Source organism: Crotalus tigris, unplaced genomic scaffold (genome assembly GCF_016545835.1).
Source record: "Crotalus tigris isolate CLP2741 ecotype Arizona unplaced genomic scaffold, ASM1654583v1 scf7180000018278.843604, whole genome shotgun sequence".
NCBI classification, from domain to species: domain Eukaryota; kingdom Metazoa; phylum Chordata; class Lepidosauria; order Squamata; family Viperidae; genus Crotalus; species Crotalus tigris.
The window spans coordinates 732340-755573 of NW_024096920.1; the positions used below are offsets into that span (position 1 = coordinate 732340).

General features: G+C 45.5%; 1 protein-coding gene and 1 non-coding gene across 3 annotated transcripts; both read right to left on the reverse strand.

Moving 5' to 3' along the window:
* Window positions 1–2990: 2990 nt before the first annotated feature.
* Window positions 2991–20488, reverse strand: NDUFS7 (NADH:ubiquinone oxidoreductase core subunit S7). 2 transcript variants are annotated; one of them, XM_039349500.1, is made up of 8 exons: window positions 20367–20488; window positions 13984–14020; window positions 12873–12941; window positions 10376–10493; window positions 6882–7061; window positions 5536–5582; window positions 4438–4526; window positions 2991–3206 (listed from the first exon to the last, which is right to left on the reverse strand). In XM_039349500.1, exons 1-8 carry the CDS (start codon window positions 20455–20457, stop codon window positions 3109–3111), a joined length of 729 nt encoding a protein of 242 aa, XP_039205434.1. In that variant the 5' UTR covers window positions 20458–20488; the 3' UTR covers window positions 2991–3108. The 2 variants fall into 2 exon arrangements, with proteins under 2 accessions (XP_039205434.1, XP_039205435.1); XM_039349501.1 differs by having other exon boundaries at window positions 20424–20472.
* Window positions 20489–22046: 1558 nt separating this feature from the next.
* Window positions 22047–22120, reverse strand: TRNAN-GUU. The gene has a single exon. It is a non-coding gene; the product is annotated as a tRNA-Asn (tRNA).
* Window positions 22121–23234: the final 1114 nt, after the last annotated feature.

A 23234-nucleotide genomic window follows, 5' to 3' on the forward strand; every position in this document is an offset into this window, starting at 1 on the left:
CAGTATATCTACAAATAGATGTATCTACAAATATACACTGGAAATAAAATACATACACTTGGTGAAACAGCAAATTCCAATACACAGCAATTACAGCAATCAAACTGACGAGAAAGACTCCAGGAAAAAACCTTCCCTTTTATACTCAGACTCTTAAAGGGATATACACATCTGCTAAGTCATTCCTATTATTGCATCATCCACATTACATTACACCAGCTGGTTAGCCTTTAAATTATTACTGTGACACTTTGTGTCTTTCTCTCTTGGCCCTGTCCCTCCAAATAGATCTGCAATCAACATCTGAACATCTGAGCTTTCATACGTGCCTCATCTAGAGATGAGATGGGGTGAGCCTAACATCTGTACGTGTATCATAGAATCAAACTTTTCCTTAAAAACCAGAAAGATTTTAGTCCTTGTGATTCTGAATATAATGGAAACTGGCTGGTAATGAGACAAACCATGTGGATAATAGGCAATCCTTGATTTGCAGGATCCAATCTGGGTCAGTCAGTGGGACCCAACATTTTATCTTCCAAGCATGCGGACTCGTACTGGAGTCTATCTTCAGGGAACTTCTCTCTAGCAGAGAGTGTGTGAATAGAATAGAAATAGAATAGAATAGAATAGAATAGAATAGGAATTAGAAGAATGGAATGGAGTAGAGTAGAATAAGGGATAGAATAGAATAGAATAGAATAGAATAGAATAGAATAGAATAGAATAGAATAGAATAGACCTTGGAAGTCTTCTAGTAGTCCAACCCCTGCTCAGGCAGGAAACCCTATACCATTTCAGACAAATGGTTGTTTAATCTCTTCTTAAAAACTTTGACTGTTGGAGCATTTACAACTTCTGGAGACAAGTTGTTCTACTGATTAATTTGTTCTCACTGTCAGGAAATTTCTCCTTAGTTCCAGGTTGCTTCTCTCCTTGATTAATTTCCATCTGTTGCTTCTTGTCCTGCCTTCAGGCGCTTTGGAGAATAGCTTGACTCCCTCTTCTTTGGGGAAACTCCTGAGATATTGGAAGACTGCTATCATGTCCCCCCTCGTCCTTCTCTTCATTAAACTAGACTTTTCATTAAACTAGACTTCATTACACTAGACTTCATTAGAGTAGACTTTGGGCTATTCTGTGTGTGGTATTTATATGGTGCCTCTTGGATGTGGCTTTTTAGATGTTGATTGGGGTGTTGATGTTTAACAGCACACACTCTGCTAGAGAGACGTTCCCACAGGATGGGCTCCAGCACTAGTCCAAAAGCTTGGAAGACGAAACCTCTGGTCTTGATGACCGACCCAGATTGGATCCTGAAACATTATCCCGGGAAAGGTCTATTCGCCAGTCCTTGATTTATGACCCTAATGGAGCCCTCCATATCATTTGGGAAAAAGCAGGTGCTGTCTTTAATTGTGAGTTCTCAGAAAAAGAAATCACATTAAAGGTAGTCCTTGGCTTACAACGGTAATAATGAAGCTTGCCCATTGTGCTTGTACGTCACGACGGTCGCAAAGTGGGTTCAGCCATGCAGCTTTTATGATCTTTATTTTTTGCAGCAGTCCGTTGCTTGCTGTGGGGCGCTTTTGTCGAAAAAGGGAAGCAAAACGGCAGCAAATGGCCATAAAATGTGTCTACTAGCTGAGTGGCCGAAAGGAAGTCACGTGACCGTGGGATGGGAGAACCCTTGGAACCAGATTGTACCTGTCTTTGGGGGAGGCTCATTGTAACTTTGAATGGTTGCTGAGCGACCAGTCGTTAAGTCGAGGAGCACCTGTGCAATAACACAAAACTTGGCTTCTTGCTTTGAATTACTATTATAGAGAAAAGTAGCTGAACCAGGCTGATCTTTTCAACAAAGGCTAGGCTTTCTTAAGTTTGTAAAAGGGAGACCATTAGGAAATCCCAGAAGGTAGAGTAGACCGGGAAGTAAATAAAAATCCATCTCCGAAGAAGGCAATAGGTAACCCCTGCTGCTGTATGTTGTTAACTAAAATGTAGTCGAGTATGTCTGTGTGTCCCCAGGACTCAACCTTGACTTGAGGAAGACTGTCTTACATGTGAACCCAGCCTGGTGGGTTAGTAATCATTTCATTAATTAATTAATTAATTAATTCACCAGCCAGACAGTCAGTCAGTCAGTCCGTCCATCATTTCTATTCCACCTTTATTATTATTACAAATAACTCCAGGCAGCGAATATATCAAATTTATCTGCTTCTCCTAGTTCCTTAACAACAACCCTGTGAGGTGGGTTGGGCTGAGAGAGTGACTGGTCCAAAGTTTCTCAGGTGGCTTTCATGGCTAAGGCAGGACTAGAACTCAAGATCTCTTGGTGATTGGCCCAAAGTCACCCAACTGGCTTTCATGGCTACCGCCCCTGGCTTTCTAGCCTGGTGCCTTAACCACTACCAAACTGGCTTTTTAATCATGTTTTATTCTTTTGGATTATATCTACTGCAAGCTAGTCCCTTGTTAAATTGCTCCAAAAAAATCATGATTTGGCATGACAAATGAACTAGTCCAGGGGTAGGCAACCTTGGCTCTTTTATGACTGGTGGACTTCAACTCCCAGAATTCCTGAGCCAGCCATGCTGAGGGGAAAGGGAGAGGTTTCCAAACTGAGCCATGCTGGCTCAGGAATTCTGGGAGTTGAAGTCCAAGAGTCATAAAAGAGCCAAGATTGCCTACCCCTGAACTGGTCAAATTAAGATTCAGTTGGCATTTAGCTTTCCAACTGTCTTAGGTTTAGCACTTGGGGGAAAAAAAACAACCTCCTAACAACTGAGCCCAGAAAGTCACAAGTGCTACTTGTGCATCATCGGTTCTGGACTTCCTGCTCTCCTGTTTTTCCCCCTCCTCTTCTGTTTTTTAAAGCGTATCCTTCTCTTCCTCCTCCTCCTTCCCACCCACTTCCACATTGTACTCAATTTTTCCCAAGAAAAAAAATGGAAACGGGAGACCACTCAAAGCACCAAACCCATTTCTCCAGATATAATAATTATAAGTTTATTGACAAGGTTTATACATAGTAGTTTTCAATGTGTGCGCTACAGCTACAGTTAGGGCAGCCATTTTTATTCTGGCAGCTTGCAAAGAAGCCCATCACTTCCTATACCAGATCTGGAGAGCTTTGGCTCGTTTAATCTTCCTCTGGAGCTGCAGGATCCCGTACAGGAGGGCCTCAGCAGTAGGAGGGCAGCCTGGAAGAGGCAAAACTTTTAGAGCAGTGATGGCGAACCTTTTAGAGACCGAGTACCCAAACTGCAACCCAAAACCCACTTATGTATCGCCGGGTGCCGGGTGGGTGTGGCTCACTCGGCGGGCGCAGCTACAGTGGGTGTGGCAGACTGAGTGGGCGTGGCCACTGGATGGGTGCAGCTGCAGTAGTCATGGCAGACTGGGTGGGCATGGCCGGGGTGGGCGTGGCCACCTCGATGTTGGCCACGCTTATGGGGAGGGACACCTGTGGGAGCCGGTCAGGGTTGGGGGAGATCCAGGGAGTCTCTGGCGGGTGGGATGGTGGGCTTCCCAATGGCGGCTCCAGGCTGGCTGGCCTTAGGCCAGTGATGGCAAACTTTTAGAAACCACATGTGCTGAGGTGATGACACGTGCCCACAGAGAGGGCTCCATGTGCCACCTCTGGTACGCGTGCCATAAGTTCACCACCATTGCTTTAGAGCAGTGGTTCTCAGCCTGTGGGTCGGGACCCCATTTGGGGTCGAACGACCATTTCACAGGGGTCGCCAAACAAGGCTGTCCGCCATTTTTCCCCCTTTTCTTTGGCCACACCCCTGGCACCCGGTGATGTATAAGTGGTTCGGGGTCACCACAACATGGGGAACTGTATTATGGGGTCGCGGCATTAGAAAGGTTGAGAACCACTGCTTTAGAGGATCTCTTGGGCTCAATTGTGGCTGCAAGTTGAGGGCTGCCGTATTATTGCTTCCATCATGCTTTCTGGAATGCCTTGCCAAGTAGTGAAGTGAGGTCTGGATTCAGTGGTAGAATTCTACCAGTTCCGCAGAAGCGGTAACTAAATTTTTCTGAGTTCGGAGAACTGGCTGAATGCACACTTTCCAAAAGTCTGTTCTTGGCCTCAGAGGCTGGGAGGCCACCCAGGCCTAGAATCGCCCACCGGAAGTACATGGATGCCACTTCTGGAAGTCCGTTCTTGGCCTTGGAGGCTGGGAGGCCGCCGTCCAGGCCTAGAACAGCCCGCCGGAAGTGCATGGATGCCACTTCCGGAAGTCCGTTCTAGGCCTTGGAGGCCCAGGTCTGCATCCAATAAGAGAACTGGTTGTTCAGGTATTTGAATCTCACCACTGTCTGGATTGTAAGTGTTTTATCTGGACACACAAATGACTTTCCCTTCTGGGGATTCAGTTTGGGGAAGACAAGCTAGGAAAAGAGCTCTTGATGCCTTTCCTTTACCTGGCACATAGATGTCCACGGGCACGATCCGGTCACAGCCCCGCACCACGGAATACGAATAATGATAGTAACCTCCACCATTGGCACAGCTGAAGAAAACAAGAGGAACAGTGTTGGGATCATTAGAAAAGCAACCCTTTGCAATAGCGGAGGCCTGTTTCCTTCTGGACGACAGACCACGATAAGATAAGGGTGGAGGCTCGTTTTCCGAGCATGTGGGTTGGTGTCCGAATGTTTTGTGACCAGGGTAGGTAACATCTTCAGCCGCATTTAGCGGATGTTTGTGTCAGTGCTCTTCTGACCCATCTCAAGACCCTCACTTGACACACCTACACCGGACGTCCTTATAAACAGAAGAACATCGGAAGCCCTTCTAAACAGAAGAACAGTGACATTGATGCCCCCTAAACTCCGCTGAAGATGTTACCTAGCCTGCTAATGAAATGTTCAGAAATTGACCCACAAGTTCGGAGAATGAACCTTCACCCTCATCCTACACCTGAGCTACAGATATTCACCACTATTGCAAAGGGTGAGGTTTGCAAGATGACCCATGCTGGCTCAGGTATTCTGGGAGTTGAAATCCACGAGTCATAAAAGAGCCACAGTTGCCTACCCCTGGTCTAGTTTTAGCTCCAAGTAACTCCTGATTTAAATTAATGTACATAAACACACGGATTTGGGATAAGTCAGCCTTCTAAGATATGGGATAAATTCTAAGAAAATTGATGTTATCTAGATTCTAGACACTCAAGTTTCCTTTTCATTCAACCCCCCCAAATCTCTCTGCAGTAGCACATACCCCACCCCCACCCGCCCTTTTTGGCCTCTAACTCTAGCGCCCCCCCTCCCCCAGCCCCAAAACAGCCTCCTTTGCAATGGCTGGGAAGACTTGTAATCTTGTTATTCCCAAATGGCCTGAAATTCTGCACTGTAAGGGCAGAAGGCTAAGTCAGACACTTATGGAGAAGGATGACTTGGGTGGTTGTGTTGCATAAATGCAACTGCGGTACTGAGAACAAAAAAAAATAAAAATGAGAAAATGAAAAAGGCATGGAGCCGGTGCCGAGGATAATAAAACACTGAGTGAGAACTTACCTCCCCATGGACACCACATAACGTGGCTCGGGCATCTGATCATAAACCTGCGAAGAAAGAAATGTGAAGATTTGCATTTGATTTGACAAGCAAAGCATGCCTACCTTAGACCATGGAGTGCTAGGACCCTAATAAGGTTGAAAAGCTACACATTTCTCCAATAACAAGTCTTGTGCCTGGCTTAGAATGCAGCAGGGGCCAACATTATGAGTTGCTATCCGATTTTCCCTCTCAAAGGAGCATGGGGTGATTTATTCCAGACTTTTTTTTTTCTCTGCAGCCCCAAGACAAATCTGTCCCATTCTGAAGTCATTTTTTTTTTTTTGCTGATTTTCCCCTCTATAGGAAGTTTGATTCCACTGTACTACTACTACTACTACTACTACTACTACTACTACTAGTAGTAGTAGTAGTAGTAGTAGTAGTAGTAATGTTGGAAGGGACCTTGGAGGTCATCTAGTCCAACCCCCTGCTGAGGCAGGAAACCCTATAACATTTCGGACAAATGGCTGTCCAGTCGCTTCTTAAAAACTTCCAGTGTTGGAGCATTCACCGCTTCTGGAGGCAGGTTGTTCCACTGGTTAATTGTTCTAACTGTCAGGAAGTTTCTCCTTAGTTCCAGGTTGCTTCTCTCCTTGGTCCGTTTCCATCCGTTGCTTCTTGTCCTGCCTTCAGGGGCCTTGGAAAATAGCTTGACTCCCTCTTCTTTGGGGCAGCCCCTGAGATATTGGAACACTACCATCATGTCCCCACCCGTCCTTCTCTTCATTAAACTAGACCACGGGTAGGCAACCTTGGCTCTTTTATGACTCGTGGACTTCAACTCCCAGAATTCCTGAGCCAGCATGGCTCAGCTTGGAAACCTCTCCGTCCCCTCAGCATGGCTGGCTCAGGAATTCTGGGAGTTGAAGTCTACGAGTCATAAAAGAACCAAGATTGCCTACCCCTGAACTAGACATACCCAATTCCAGCAGCCGTTCCTTATATGCTTTAGCCTCCAGTCCCCTAATCATCTTTGTTGCTCTTCTCTGTACTCTGTATTCTTTCTAGAGTCTCAACATCTTTGTGTTCAGCAATGGGGCAGCAAAAGGGCTCAGGGCTTTTTCCGTCTGTCGGCTTGCTTTTCTGCCATTCTGCCTAATTCCGTTTGGATATTCCACGGGGTTGGGAAAAATAAAAATGCAACGGAGGATCGGAAGCAGAGATTCAGAGAGATGAAACCTGATCCAGCTACTTGTACTTGCTGCTTCCTATTAGTTCTACAAACCGTTTTTATCTTTGGTGTGAGCACACTAAAGGCCACTTGGTTCCTTCCCTGAAGAGCTGAGTAAAGACCATAGTTGTACCTTCCGGAGGGCTGGGGCCATCTTGTTGGTCAAAGTGCCGGCCACGATCATGACGTCGGCTTGCCGGGGACTGGCCCGGAAAACCACCCCAAAGCGGTCCATGTCATAGCGGGGAGAGGCCATATGCATCATCTCGACGGCACAACACGCCAAGCCGAAGGTCATTGGCCACAAGGAGCTCTGAAGGAAGGAAAGAGGAAGGAGGTGAATGTACAGCACAGTTGTCACCCTGCGTCCCTCTTATGCCAAACAGCCCTGACCACGATTGCAGGCTAACGTTGCTTTGCCCTCGTTGTTGTACCCTATCGTGGGTCCAGGTTACCTGAGGGACTGTCTCACGCCACTGGGATTGGCCCGTACCACTCGTACAGGCAGAGGAGGCATGCTGTGGGTCCTGCCTTCTGGAACATCTTGTCCCACCCCCCCCCACCCCGATGTGAGGTTGGTCCCCACCCACCCATTCTTTCATAAAGGCCTAAAGACCTTCGCTTGGGACCCCAGTGGGGGAACAGCACAATGGAGGTGGCTGATTGAGTAATAACAGATTCCCACCTCTGCCCCATTGCGCCCTCACTTTCCCCATGTGTCCTTGATTTTAGTCTCTGGTTTTCATTTATTTAGGTTTTAATATATACTTTTTATGTCTGTAAGCCACCCAGAGTTACCTTATGTAAGATGGGCGGCCAATACATTTTATAAATCAATCAATCAATCAAAGGTATTACTGCAATTCCAAATATGGGAGCTTTGCACTTCGTTATCCTGAGCTATAACCAAAGGATGATCTTTGGTGCCTCTAATTCTACAACACGACAATGTGGCCCAGCCATTGCTCTTCCACTCTGCCTGCGTTATCACTTAGCCCCCCCCGCTCGAGATTTGTTCTAAATAATTCAGTTATCTTCTTCACGCCCATGAGGACTAGGAACTTGTGATGTGAGCCGAACGGTCCAAGATTAAAATGTGGCATCGCTGAAGCATCTTTATGCATGGGCAGAGTGCTGGATGCTGCAGAATGTTGACAGACATTCTAACTGCAGCAGAAAGAGGATGGCCAGGGACAGCACGTTGAGCGATAATCCAAATTTTGCAGGGAAGAGCAGAATTCCTCTTTGGCGTGGAGAGTAGTTCTCAATCTTGGCAACTTGAAGATAGGTGGACTTCAGCTCCCAGAATTCCCCAGCCAACCATGCTTGTCAGGGTTGAGAAGCATTGGACTAGGAATGAAGGGCCACAAGGGTGAGGAAATACAGGCAAGTCCTCGGTTTATAACCATAATCAGACTGGAATGTCTGTTGCTAACTATGACGGCTATTCAGCGAGTTGTGCCCACTTTTATGCCTTTTTTTTGCCTTGGAGGTGAAGCAAATCACGGCAGTTGTTAAATGAATCATGCGGTCAGTAAGCGAATGCGGCTTCAAACATTGACTCTGCTGGTCTGGGAAGGTCACAAATGGAGATTACATGACCCCAGGACACTGCTGTTACAACATACTATAATAATAATAATAATAATAATAATAATAATAATAATAATAATAATAATATCCTGCGACGATACCTGTAATACCATCAAACAACCACATCTGCCTATCCCAGGTCCTGGGTAAGGACTTGATAAGTAGACAAAATGCCAAATCCAGTCTGAACATCTGGCTGACTGTGCGATGATCCATAATAATAATAGTAATAATAAAGTTGAAAAGGACCTTGGAGGTCATCTAGTCCAACCCCCTGCTCAGGCAGGAAACCCTATACCATTTCAGACAAATGGCTGTCCAGTCTGGTTGCCAAGCGCCCAAATTTTGATCACATGACTGCAGAAGATACTGGTAATAAGTTACAGGTAGTCCTCGACGTACGACAGTTGAGCCTAAAATTTCTGTTGTTAAGTGAGCTTTGCCCCCATTTTATGACCTTTCTTGCCACAGTTGCTAAGGGAATCACTGCAGTGGAATCTGGCATCCCCACTGCTTGTCAGAAGGTTGTAAAAGGGAGCCCATCACCCCAGGACACTGCAACCGTCATAAATACGAACCAGCTGCTAAGCATCTGAGTTTTAATCACACGATCATGGAGATGCTGCAACAGTCATTACGTGTGAAAAAGGGTCATCAGTCCCTTTTTTCCAGTGCCGCTGTAACTTCAAACGGTCACTAAACGAACTATTGTAAGTCGAGGACTACCTGTAGAGAGGGGAAGGGACTAACGTTGATTTATAGTCATTCCTCCTCTAATTCAGCACCCCCACCCAACCTTTCGGTCACCAGGGACCAGTTCCATGGAGAGAGGTTTTACCGTGGACCGGAGGGATGTGTGGTTTTACTGTGGACCGGAGGGGTGTGTGGCTGCCTGCATCCTGTTATGATTCCTCGCCAGCCAATAGACCTGGCAGCTGAGTCTGAGAAATCAGAGGAGGGGCCTGGAGTGACATCAGAGTCGGAGGAAGGATCTGAGGAGCTCCAAGACTTACAGTCAGACGAGGAGCCTGGCCCCTCTACTTGCGCTCAGGCTGAGACACAGCTGTACTGGGAGCCTGAGTTGGACAGCGATGAAGAACAGTTGGGACAAATCACAGATGCATGAAAGCGCAGGCAAGAGAAGTGAGTAGGACAGAGGCATGCAATGGGGCAGCTCCAAAGGCAAAGGAGAAGACATTAGGAAACCACACCTTGGCTGAATTGTAAAAGGGAAGGTATGGGAGGTGCTGGTTGCCAAAGGCAACCGTTCATGTTGAAGATTGAGTTTCTGTGAACTGTGTTTGTTTGCCTTGGACATTGACTCAGGTCTGTGAATAATAAAAGGGGATTGTTTTTTTCCTGCGATTCCAGCCTGCTTGTTGGAAGAGGGGTTCTCCTTGTGAGCTTAACAAGGACTCACGTAGGCTGGGACAGAATATGTTCCAGGGATGGGGCTTTGCTTGTTTGTGCGGACCGGTTGCTGGCATGCCGTGGACCGGTGCTGGTCTACGGCTCAGGGGTTGGGGACCCCTTCTCTAATTCATTGAAAAGCAGGATGCAGGGCTGTCATTTAGAAAACAGGGATAACTGGTATCTAATAAATTTCAAACAAAGAGATGCTTTTGGTGGGAACCAGTGGGGGGGGGGGATTCAGCCAGTTTGCACTGATTCAGTAGAACCGGTAGCTAAATTTTGTTGAGTTCGGAGAACCAGCTGAACGCACACTGCTTCCGGAAGTCTGTTCTAGACCTCGGAGGCCTGGAGGAGTTCTCCCAGGCCTAGAACAGTCCACCGGAAGGGCTTGATGTTACTTCGGGAAGTCCGGTCTAGGCCTCGGAGGCCTGGAGTAGGCTTCCCAGGCCTAGAACGCCCCACAGGAAGTGCGTGGATGTCACTTCCGGAAGTCCGTTCTAGGCCTCGGAGGCCCAGGCCTTCATTCAAGCAGAGAACTGGTTGTTCAGGTATTTGAATCCCACCATGGTGGGGACCTTCTTCAAACAAGGAAAAATTCATCCGGGAGGCGCTCCTACTTACTCGACGGATCCAGTTGACCAAATCATCTAGCTTGGTGACCACATATTCTCCTCGACTGCTGGGAAGCGGTGGCTTCTTCTGAACAATGGCACTGCTCTTCTCCTGAACCTGGACAGAACTACAAAAAAAAAGAGAAATATATGGCTCTGAAACAAAGCAGACACCTTCCCTGAGAACCCTCCACTCCTGGAATTGATAAAAGCAACTTTGAGTTCCGTGCCCAGGGACCCCAAAAGCTCAACATCCTGCCTCTGACGTTGTCTGAATGGAAGCATCAATAGTGGGACGATCAGGTTTCATGCTTACCAGCAGAAGATAATATTTTATAGGTCAGGGTTGAGCTGTGAGGTCCTTGGTGCTCTCTGAGCTTGGTTGTTTTCCTGTAGACATTTCATGACCCTACTAGGTAACATCATCAGTGCTAGAAGGGAGTGGATTTTTTTTTTTCTCTCACTCTCTATAGCAGGGCTTTTCAACCTTTTCACTCATTGTACCACTTTTAGGATATGGCAACATCCGAGTACCACCAGCAAGGTGTCAAAAACTTGATCAAAAAAAAAAAGGAAAAAAGTAATAAAGTACAGGTAGTCCTCGACTTACAACAGTTTGCTTAGTGACTGTTCGAAGTTACAATGGCATTGAAAAAAGTTGCCCCAAGCCACAGCCGAGCAAGACACCTGCCTGCCCACCCGGCAGCGCTCTTCCTCCTGTTTGAGGTTTTCATTGTTGTGAGCATTTCTGTTGAGGATTGGCAGCGGTGGTGGGGTGTGGGGTGTTTGGTTTTTATTCCCCCCATCTGCAGGGTGGTTGCAGCAGGTTTTGGTCACTTTACATGACCCTGGGACACTGTGGCCGTCATAAATGTGAATCAGTTGCCAAGCATCTGAATGTAAATCACAAGACCCTGGAGATGCTGCAACATTCCAGCTGATCAGCGCTTCTTCAGGGCACAGCACAAGCACCAGGATCAGCACCAAGCTCCAGCTGGAGCCTGGCGCTGATCCTGGCGCTGATCCTGGCGCTTCCACTGAGCCCTGACAGCTGCGAAGAAGCACCGATTAGCTGGAAAGCGGCACTGATCCTGGCGCTTCCGCTGAGCCCTGACAGCCGTGCAGCTCCAGCCATCTCTCGCTCAGGCTTGTGCGGTGCTGCCATCGGTTCAGCTCATTCCCCTCCCCCGCTACCACTTTTCTAGGATGGTCATGTACCACCTGCCAGGTGCCAATGTACCACAGGTGGTACCCGTACCACTGGTTGAAAAGCCTTGCTATATAGCACTGAAGATGCTGATTGGCTGTTGAATTCTGGGAGTTGAAGTCTACACATCTTAAGAGCTTCCAAGATTGGTAAACATCTGCTCTATGGGAGAAACAAGGAGACCACCCTCCCCTTCAATCATGTGTAAACATGCATGCAAATTTGTCTTGCTTCTCACCCACTTTGAGGTGAGGTGAGAAGGTGTAACTCTGGACGAATAAATAAACAGACAGGGAATTAGCAACTAGAATTGTTTAGGTGTCATGATGCCGACAGATGAAACTCTTCAAAGAACTTTGAGGCATTGTTTACCTTAAAGAATCTTTATTCAAGAAGCATAGCATCGGCACGTACATAGTCCAAGCCAAAATCTGAATCCTCCCCCCCCCAGCACATAGTATCAAAACACAATTCCCTCCTCTAATTTACAGTCATAAATCACATTCTCCAGTTAGTTTGAAATGCAAGCTCTCCCTCCAGTTCCCCAGCCGCCAATTCTTATCATCTCTTATTTCAAAAACCTTGGTTCTCACACTAGTTTCAATATTGTTATACAATACTCTTATGTCTAAGAGTAAAACATAAGAATGACATTAGGCTTATAAAAAGCTCAGTATTTGATATGTGCTATATTTATTCTTCTTCTAAAAACATGGTATATTGATTTAAATGCTAGTACAGATAGACCTTATTTAGAGACTGCCTCATTTAGCAACCCTTCACAACCGTGATGACAATGAGAAGGTAATGTCACAGCCAATCCTCGCCATTTATGACCTTCAAAGGGCTGTACAGTCAAAGAAAGCTGGAGTAAGATCATAAGCACAGTTGTGGTTTCACTTAGCAACTGTTTCACTTAATGAGAATGTTGCCAGTCCCAACTGTGGTCACTAAACAAGGACCACCTGTAGTATATTTAAGTTGCTTGAAATTCAACCCCAATTATACCCCAGTCTGAATGATTTTTTCCCACCTCAACAGAGATTAAGTAAAAATTAAATAAGCTTGTGCATAAATTTCTGTGTACTGTAATGTTGTCTAAATATCCCTGCTGAGTGAATGCCACCTTCAAGGACACCATTCTCCAGCCTGTTGATAATGCCCCCCCCCCAAACATCCCCTGCATAGAAGAATTGACCCTTTCTATAAGCAAAGTCTTCTGAATGGATCAGCCTAAGAATTGCAGTAAATAAATCAATGAAAGAGTTAATTATCAGGTAATTCCAGGAGCAGAGAATACCTTTCAGCACTCTCGGCTGAAGATGTCTGATGCAGCAAGCGGGCAGAACTGGTGGAACCCACAATGGGCCTGTTGAAAGAATAGCCAACAGTTAGAGCAGGGGTCTTCAAACTTGGCCCTTTTGTGACTTGTGGACTTCAACTGCCAGAATTCCTCAGCCAGCGTGCCTGGATGAGGAATTCTGGGAGTTGAAGTCCACAAGTCATAAAAGGGCCAAGTTTGAAGACCCCTGAGCTAGAGAGTCTTAAAAGATGGATTGCACAACAGCCCTACAGGGTAGGGAGCCTATGTTGAAAACATACAGTATGGAATGGCAAAAATTATGGGAAAGAAATTATAAACTGACAATGTCAACTTCTTATAAAGAAAATTTATATAAAATGTTTTATAGATGGCACCTGCCACCAGCAAGATTAGCAAAAATGTTTAAAAAAATGTCAGATACATGTTGGAAATGTAAACGTAAGTCAGGCACGTATTATCATGTTTGGTGGACATGTGATAAAATAAAGAATTATTGGAAAAAGATACATATTTGGTTAGAAAAGATGCTGGGAGAATATGTAGATTTTAAACCTGAACTTTTTTATTAGGTATCATGCCAGAAAAGACTAACAAACAAAGCCTATATTTGATTTTACACGTCACAACAGTGGCAAGAATATTTGCGCAATAGTGGAAAAATGAAGGAATACCATCAGATGAAGAAATAATTAAAAAAGTACTAGAATGTGCAGAGATGGACAGATTGACTATGAGACTGAAAGAAAAAGAAGAAACAGAATATTATCAAACTTGGGACATTTTACTGATGGTTAGAGGAAAGAATAAAGGATTACGAATGAAATATGTATTAGCGTACTTATAACTCAGACAGCACGTTGCTTGAAAAATTATTATTGTTATGTATGGAAAAAATTTAAAAAATCTATAATGAAAACATACAGTATGTAGACAGCGGTAGGGATGACCATGGATCCACCAGTAATTACTGGATCCACCAGTAATTTAAGGCAATTTGAAAACACACTTAAAATATTTCTACGGGACTCCAGTGTCCTGTGTACGTCAATTCAGCTTTGGGAAAAAGTTCTTTGCAGAGCAGACTTACCTCAAAAGGAACAAGCCACGCGGGACCACGCAAGAAACTGAAAAGAAAGAAAAGGTTGACGTGAAAATATGGGCCAAAATATTATGGGAGAAAGAAGCGTCAGGAATTAACACATGGTTAGCAACATGGCTTTATCCAGAGAAAGGATGCCCGAAGGGCCAAGGATATGAGCTCCTCCCACTACTGACTCAGCCAATGGCATTTTTATTCCCTCCTCCTCCTCAACCTGAGTGACAAGAAAGGCTTTGGGAGAACTCCAGAGGAGGCCGTGGAGCCACTTCCAACCTTTGCCTTGACTCAAGTATGCAATTCAATCACCATGAAGCAATTAGCAAATCAAAAGCAGGGTTGGTTGGGGAATTCTGGGAATTGAAGTCTACATCTCTTAAAGCTGCTGAGGTTGAGAAACATTGCACTAGAACAGGGGTCTTCAGACTTGGCCCTTTCATGACTTGTGGACTTCAACTCCCAGAATTCCTCAGCCAGGCACGCTGGCTGAGGACTTCTGGGAGTTGAAGTCCACAAGTCATGAAAGGGCCAAGTTTGAAGACCCCTGCACTGGAAGGTGCATACAAATTGTGACTCGTTGCTGCCACCCAGAGTTCACCAAGATTTTGCAGGCCAGAGCAGGGAGGTTTTTAAGAAGAGACTGGACAGCCATTTGTCTAAAATGGTACAGGGTTTCCTGCCTGAGCAGGGGGTTGGGCTAGAAGACCTCCAGGGCCCCCCTTCCAATTCTGTTATTCTACAATTCTATTAATTGAGGACCATTCCAGGAGGGATAGATTTGTTTTTGGAAACTTAGGAACCCATCCTTAATGCAGCAATTTTGGTAACTTCTCAAAGCATTCAGCATCCAAACAGCAGTCATGATGCTGGCTTTCAAACTAGCTAACCAGGTTTTAATGTCTTGTGTTGCAAGAATCCAGCAAGATGTTTGTGGTATGGTGACATGAGCACCATTTGCAACCTCTGCAGACTGCTTCTGACAAGCAAAATCAAGGAGGGAAGCTGAATCCACTTAGCAAACACAGTTCACTTAGTGAGCGTAAAACAAAAGGTTGTAAGATTGGGCGCAATTTCATTTAACCACCACTTAGCAACAGAAATTCTGGTCCCAATTATGGCCACGAGTCAAGGACTGCCTGTATAAGAAGGATCCCTCCTGCAGCTTTCTTAGGACTGGTTTTATACAATAGAGCAGTGGTTCTCAACCTTTTTAATGCCATGACCCCCAACCGGTCGTAAGTCGAGGACTACTCAACCGGTCGTAAGTCGAGGACTACTCAACTGGTGAAGCACCGTTTGCAGAATGGGACTTTTTGCGGGCTCAGCAGGGCAGAGACAGCCTGGACAATTCCTATTGGCTTTTGAAAGCCAATAGAATTAGACTCTATTCAAGAGAGTCTGTTCTATTGGCTTTCAAAAGCCAATAGAATAAAAGGGAGTAGCACAGCTAAGGAAAAGGGGGGGGGGGGAAATGGCAGACTGCATTGTTTGGCAACCCCCGTGAAATGGTCGTTCAACCCCAAATGGGGTCCTGACCCACAGGTTGAGAACCACTGGAATAGAGGGCAATTCAGAGTGGAAAAGCCATCTCTGATTTTTTTTAAACAACAACAACAACACACAGGACCCTTCATAAAATATTGGCCAAATCTTTAAGAGCGCAACGTTTTTGCTGAAAAAGAGCTCTACTTTCAAAAGAGAAATTCCCTCTCTTGAAAGATGCTGGCCCAACCATCAACAGGAGACACTTCTTAAATTTAGCCCCCCTTTCTCTTTGCTAGATGAGGAGCTTTTCTTGCAATTTTCCCTAGCTACGGGGTGTGCTCTTCCCCCCCTTCTCTTTTAAAACTTCAGTGTGTTAATAAGGATTTTAATACTGTTTGTGGATTTTTTTTGTGGGTGGAAACTTCGAGTGTCTTCTAGTCCAGAGCTTTTCAACCAGTGGTACGGGTACCACCTGTGGTACATTGGCACCTGGCAGGTGGTACGCAACCATCCTAGAAAAGTGGTAGTGGGGGAGGGGAATGAGCTGAACCAGTGGCAGCACCACACAAGCCTGAGCGAGAGATGGCTGGAACTGCAGGGCTCAGCGGAAGTGCCAGGATGAGTGCCAGGCTCCAGCTGGAGCTCAGCGCTGATCCTGGTGCTTCTACTGAGCCCAGAAGAACCGCCGATCAGCTGGAATCTTGCAGCATCTCCAGGGTCTTGTGATTTACATTCAGAAGCTTGGCAACCGATTCATATTTATGACGGTCACAGTGTCCCAGGGTCATGTGAAGTGACCAGAACCTGCTGCAACCACCCAGCAGACAGAGGGGGGGAATAAAAACCAAACACCGCCACCCCACCCCTGCTGCCAATCCTCAACAGAAATGCTCACAACAATGAAAACCTCGGACAGGAGGAAGAGCGCCGCCAGGTGGGCAGGCAGGCGTCTTGCTGGGTTGTGGCTTGGGGGGCACTTTTTTCAGTGCCATTGTAACTTCAAACAGTCATTAAGCAAACTGTTGTAAGTTGAGGACTACCTGTACTTTATCACTTTTTTCCTTTTTTGGGGGGGGGTCATCTTGACACCTTGCTAGGCGACTGGTGGTACTCGGATGTTGCCATATCCTAAAAGTGGTACAATGGGTTAAAAGGTTGAAAAGCCCTGTTCTAGTCCAGAGGTCCCCAAGCTTTTTGGCGCCAGAGACTGGTTACGTGGAGAGAGGTTTTTCCACGGACCGGCGGGCGCGTGGTTTTGTGTGCTGCCTGCATCTTGTGGATGGGGCTTTGCTTGTTTGTGTGTTTGCTGGCATGCCACAGCCTAGTACCGGTCCACAAACCAGGGGTTGAGGACCCCTATTCTAGTAGAAGGGAGAGAGGCAACAAAACAAGAATACTGGACACACTAATTTTCTTATGTTCATGGGGGAATTAGTTTACCAATAAAGGCCCATCAATCGCAAAAAGGAGGCTGGTATAAGAGTTGTGGTTTGTTGCCAAACTGGTTCTGTGCTTGTGTATCTGGCCTTGTTCTCCCTGTCCAAGAAAGCAGCCATCTGCACTTTCCTAATTCAGAGCTTAGATTAGTACAGTGGTTCTCAATCTTTTTAATGCTGCAACCCCCAACCGGTTGTAAGTCGAGGACTACTCAACCGGTCGTAAGTCGAGGACTACTCAACTGGTGCAGCACCATTTGCAGAATGGGACTTTTGGCGGGCTCAGCAGGGCAGAGACAGCCTGGACAATTCCTATTGGCTTTTGAAAGCCAATAGAATTAGACTCTATTCAAGAGAGTCTATTCTATTGGCTTTCAAAAGCCAATAGAATAAAAGGGAGTAGCACAGCTAAGGAAAAGGGGGAAAAAATGGTGGACTGCATTGTTTGGCGACCCCCGTGAAATGGTTGTTCGACCCCAAATGGGGTCCGACCCACAGGTTGAGAACCACTGGATTAGTAGATAGTCCCTCCCTTCTGATAGGGTCTTTCCAACCATTCAAGATTTGTGGAGACAAATGTTTTTGAATGTTCCTCTTACACTGAACCAGGAAGCCTTTTTTTCCCCCCTCCAATGCAGGTGTCTTCGAACTTGGCTCTTTTATGACTTGTGGACTTTAACTCCCAGAATTCCTCAGCCAGGCTGGGGAATTTTGGGAGTTGAAGTCCACATGTCTTCAAGCTGCCAAGGTTGGAGACCCCTGCAGTAGAGGACAGGGGGCCTGGTGTGCTGTGGCCCATGGGGTCACAAAGAGTCGGACATGACTTAGCAATTGAACAACAACAACAACAGCTTTTAATTGTCATTGTGGGCAAAAGTGGGAACCAGGAGTATGAGGCGCAGTGCCTTGAGTCCTGGATAAAAGAGGGGATATCAACTGAAGCCAACATGAATAAAACAGAAAGGAAGCTGGAAATGTGTTTTTCTTTTTCAGTGGTATTGTGTTGGACTGATCAAAAAAGCCCAGTCCAACACAGTAACACTGGGGGGGGGGGAAACAAGAAATCCCAGAAGAAACCAGCATGGCTGCACAAAGATCTCTCTAATAAAGTGAAAGACAAAAAGGATAAGTACAAAAAATGCAAAGACACATAACTAAGGCAGAATATCAGCAGATAACCCAAATCTGCAAAGATGAAATCAGGAAAGCAAAGACTCAGAATGAACAAAGACTTGCAACAAAAGGCAAAGATAATAAAAAAAAAGTTTCTTTCAACATATAAATAACACAAAAAAAGTCAAGAAAACAGTCGGTCCACTAAAGAGAGAAGATGGCGAGGAAATAACAGGCAGTAGAGAGAAAGCAGAGCTGCTTAACTCCTTCTTTGCATCAGTCTTCACACAAAAAGAAACTATAGCCCAACCTACCAAAAACATAACAGTAAAAGACAGAAATAAAAATTAAAATAAGAAAGAAAATGGCAAGAGAACTGGTGTTTGATATTGATGAATATAAATCATCAGGACCTGATGGGTTACATCCCACTGTTCTGAAGGAGCTGGTAGATGTTATCTCAGAACCATTGTACCATATTTTTAAAAAAATCTGGGAGCACTGGGGAACTACCAGAGAATTGGAAAAGAGCTGATGTGGTTCTCATCTTCAAAAAAGAAAAAAAAAAACAGACCCAGGAAACTACAGACCAATCAGCCTAACATCAATATCTGGGAAGATACTGGAAAAAATAATCAAAAAACAGTTCTGTGAACATCTAGAAACAAATAAAGTTATAACTAGTAGCTAGCACAACCTTGTTAAAAACAGATCATGCCAAATCAACCTTATTTCATTTGTTGACAGAGTGCCTAAATTAGTAGATCAACGAAATGCTGTGGACATAGTATTCTTAGACTTCAACAAGACTTTTGACAAAGTAGACCACAACATAGGCCTTGCTAAACTAGAAAAATGTGGGATAGACAACATCACCACCAGATGGATTTGCAACTGGCTGACAAACTGTACTCAACAACTAGTCCTTAATGGTACTACATCTACATGGAAGGAATGAAGCAGTGGGATACCATAAAGTTCCATCCTAGGCCCAGTACTCTTCAATATCTTCATAAATGACTTAGATGAGGGAAAAGAATGCATCACATTTGCAGATGACACTAAGCTGGCAGGAATAGCCAACACTCCAGAAGACAAGCTCAGGATCCAAAAAGATCTTGACAGACTTGAACAATGGGCCCTATACAACATCAAATTTAATGTGGAGAAAAGCAAGGTTTTACACTTAGGCAGGAAAAACCAAAGGTACAAGTACAGATTAGGTGAAACATACCTCAAATACAGTAACTGTGAGAGGGACCTTGGAGTCATAGTAGACGATCACTTAAACAAGAGCCAGCAGTTGTGAGGCAAAAAAGCTAATACAATCCTTGGTTGTATAAACACAGGCATAGAATTAAAATCACATGAAGTATTAGTACCACTTTATAAAGCCTTAGTAAGGCCACACCTGGAATACTGCATCCAGTTTTGGTCACATTACAAAAAAGATGTTGAGATTTTGGAAAAAGCAAAGAAGAGCAACTAAGATTATTAAGTGCTGGAGACAAAAGCATATGAAGAACAATTGCAGGAATTAGGTATGTCTAGTCTAGAGAAAAGAACTAGGGGTGACATGATAACAGCATTCCAGTATTTGAGGGGCTGCTGCAAAGAAGACAGAGTCAACTTATTTGCCAGAAGGCAAGGCAAGAAACAACGGATGGAAATTAATCAAGGAGAGAAGCAACCTGGAACTAAGGAGCAACTTCCTAACAATCAGGACAATTAACCAGTGGAATAGCTTGCCTCCAAAAATTGTGGGTGCTTCATCACTGGAGGTTTTTAAGAAAGAACTGAACAGTCACCTATCTGAAAGGGTATAGGGTCTCCTGCTTGAATAGGGGGTTGGACTAGAAGACCTCCAAGGTCCCTTCCAGCTCTATTCTGATTGATTGAACTAAATCCCATTAACCTGCTGGGCTTTATTCTCCAGCCAAAGAGAAGAATTGAGGATTATTCTAGGAGGGAAGTTTAGATGTGGGGAGCTCCTAAATTTTGGGGAGTGGTTTTCAGGGGCGGGGGCTAACAAGGGATGTTTCTTAATGTTGGCCACTTGAAGACGTGTGGACTTCAACTCCCAGGTTGAAGCCCGCATGCTTGCAAGTGGCCAAATTAAAAAGCATTGGTTTAGACTTTAGAGGATCCCTGCTCTGAACAGGGTTGGACTAGAGGACCTTTAAGTGCCCGCCAAAATGGGTGGATGGAACGCCCACCCCCCCAAAGCTTCTCCACTATCCACGCTGAACATCCCCTCTCCTGGCGGCGGCTGTCCTTGAAGCTTCGCCCCCCCCCCCAGCCCACAGGCAGCCTCCGCCCCCCCCCACAGCTCGCACTCACCGGGCAGCGCAGCCATCGCCGCGTCTCCCTCCCCTCCCCCGCAGCCCTTCAAGCCACCTTTGCTAACTGCGGACGAGAACGGGTAGTGCATCCTCCCTGCCGCTCCGGGTTGGAACCGGAGCCGCCTTGCTTCGCGTTCCTGCAAGAGCAGAGCGCTGCTCCGCTGCCCCCTGGCGGTTGCAAAGAGAAGATTCTCCGTCTGCCTCTAATCTATGCTCTTGTCCCAAAGGCGCTTTTTCACGAGGCAAGTGGACTTTCTTGTTTTACTTTGAAGACGTTTCGCTTCTCATCCAAGAAGCTTCTTCGGCTCTGACTGGATGGCGGGGAATGGAAGGATCTGTACTCCTTGCAGACAGCTGGTCATTTGCATTCTTTTAGAGAATAAATGACCAGCAATTTTCTTTAAAAAAAAAATTAGAAATGCAAATGTCCAGCCGTCTGCAAGGAATACAAATCCTTCCATTCCCCGCCATCCAGTCAGAGTTGAAGAAGCTTCTTGGATGAGAAGCGAAACGTCCTCAAAGTAAAACAAGAAAGTCCAGTTGCCTCTTGAAAAGGCACCTTTGGGACAACCATGACCTGGATGACTGGAGAATTTTTATAGACGTCTAATGCTCTTTTTTCCTTTTAGTCTACCTCTTTTAATGTTTTTTCCACCTCCTGTTCATTCATCTCCCCCTTTCCTTGATCCTCGCTTCCTTTTTCCTCTTTTTTCCTTTCTAATTCTTTCTTTTCCTCGTTTTCTCCTTCCTTTCTGTCTTTGGCTTTCCCATTTGCCCTCTTTCACCGCCTTTTTTCTCTCTCTAGGGCAGCGGTAGGCAACCTTGGCTCTTTTATGACTCGTGGACTTCAACTCCCAGAATTCCTGAGCCAGCCATGCTGAGGGGAAAGGGAGAGGTTTCCAAGCTGGCTATGCTGGCTCAGGAATTCTGGGAGTTGAAGTCCACGAGTCATAAAAGAACCAAGGTTGCCTGCCCCTGCTCTAGGGCATTCATTTAATTTTCTCCTCTTTCCTTTTCTTTTCTCCTCCTCGCTCTCATCCATTTCCCCCCCACCACTTCTTTCCACGAAACTCGCAACTTTCAACCCACCTATTGCAGGAAAGCCGTTATCTAATCTGGCCTAAAAATTAAGCTTTGGGGAACCCTCTTTCACCCTTTCCCGCCCCGTGCTCACTTTGCAAATTATTTTCTCCTTCCTCTTTTTCTCAACTTCAAGCGCTTTAAGAACTGTGGACTTCAACTCCTAGAATTCCTAACATGCTGGCTGGGGGAATTCTGAGGCTTGAAGTCCACAACTCTTAAACTGCTTGAGGTTGAGAAACATTGCTCTGGAGGACCTTCTCTCTCCCCCCCCCCCACCATTTTAAGAGATAAGCAATTGAATTTAGGCTCTTTTTCTGCTCCAGTTCCCAATGGAGCAGGCGAGGAGTAGCCGGCGGGATTGCATTCAGAATGGATTTTTCTCTAAATCCTTGCTCCTCTTGTGACGCCATTGTGGCCATCTTGGCTGCGGGCAGAACCTGGTTGTTCTCCCAGCATCCCTGCTTAAATTCGTTCATTTTTTTTTTCTCTTTCATTCTTGCCCGGGAAAGTGGTTGCGGTCCCTGGAAAGGAAAAATCTGCAAGTCTGCGCCGCATTTTAAAAATGAACAGAGGAAAAATAAAAAGGAACTGCTTGCGTCCCTGGGTGGGCTCGAACCACCAACCTTTCGGTTAACAGCCGAACGCGCTAACCGATTGCGCCACAGAGACCAAGCTTCCCTAAGTTCTTCTGCCACGACTCTTAAGGAGGAAGATGCAATATTGGATGCTGAACAAGAATGAAAAAGCAGAGGAATAGAAGAATAGAGTGTGCCTTTTTAGGACATTTTCTGGGCAGCTTACAATTAGAGTAAAAACTCATAAAAACAACCAGAATTAAAAACAAGAGAATTAACATTAAAATAGTTGCTGAGAACTTTGTCATTTATTTGCTAAATATATCTCTGGCATATCTTTAAAGAAACTTGCAAGGGGATCTCCACAACAATCCTGTGAGGTAGGTTAGGGTGAGTCTCTGGGATTACTACCGTTATTACTACTACTACTACTATTACTACTACTACTAATAATAATAATAATAATAATGTGCAGTGATCAGGCTTTGTGCTGTCCCCCAAATGGAAATGCGGCCTCTGGTTCCAATCATTTCTTTGGGTCCGAGTTGGACTCCAGCTGGGCCGGTGCTACAGAGTAGACCAGGGATCTTCAAACTTGGCCCTTTCATCTTGTGGACTTCAACTCCCAGAATTCCTCAGCCAGCATTCCTGGCTGAGGAATTCTGGGAGTTGAAGTCCACAAGTCATGAAAGGGCCAGGTTTGAAGACCCCTGGAGTAGACTAAAACAGCCTTTCCAAATCTCAGCAACTTTAACATGTGTGAACTTCAATTCCCAGAAGCCTCCAGCCAGCAACTTTAAGAATGGATGTCATCCTAGCAGGCTGGCTGGAGAATTCTGGAAGTTGAAGTCGATGTATCTTAAAAGTTATAGAGGTTGAGAAACAGCAGGTCTTGTGATGTTATCTTGGGAGGACTTGGAGCTTGTTAGTCTTGAGGAAGTGGAGAGATTCTTGGAACTGTCGGTGCAAACACGCACAAAACACACACACATTTTGGCCTGCAAGGAGTTGAGTGTAAAGCTGAATCTATTAAGTATTATGTGTATCCTTTAAAACAGTGGTTCTCAACCTGTGGGTCGGGACCCCGTTTGGGGTCGAACGACTATTTCACGAGAGTCGCCAAACAACGCAGTCCGCCATTTTCCCCCCTTTTCCTTAGCTGTGCTACTCCCTTTTATTCTATTGGCTTTTGAAAGCCAATAGAATAG

Coding starts and splice junctions, on each gene's coding strand:
- NDUFS7 (XM_039349500.1), bottom strand. CDS start 20,457: ATGCACTACCCGTTCTCGTCCGCAGTTAGCAAAGGTGGCTTGAAGGGC. Junction 4,527..5,535: donor TATGTGGTGTCCATGGGGAG/GTAAGTTCTCAC, acceptor TGTTTTCTTCAG/CTGTGCCAATGGTGGAGGTT. Junction 3,207..4,437: donor CGTGGACATCTATGTGCCAG/GTAAAGGAAAGG, acceptor TGCCTCTTCCAG/GCTGCCCTCCTACTGCTGAG.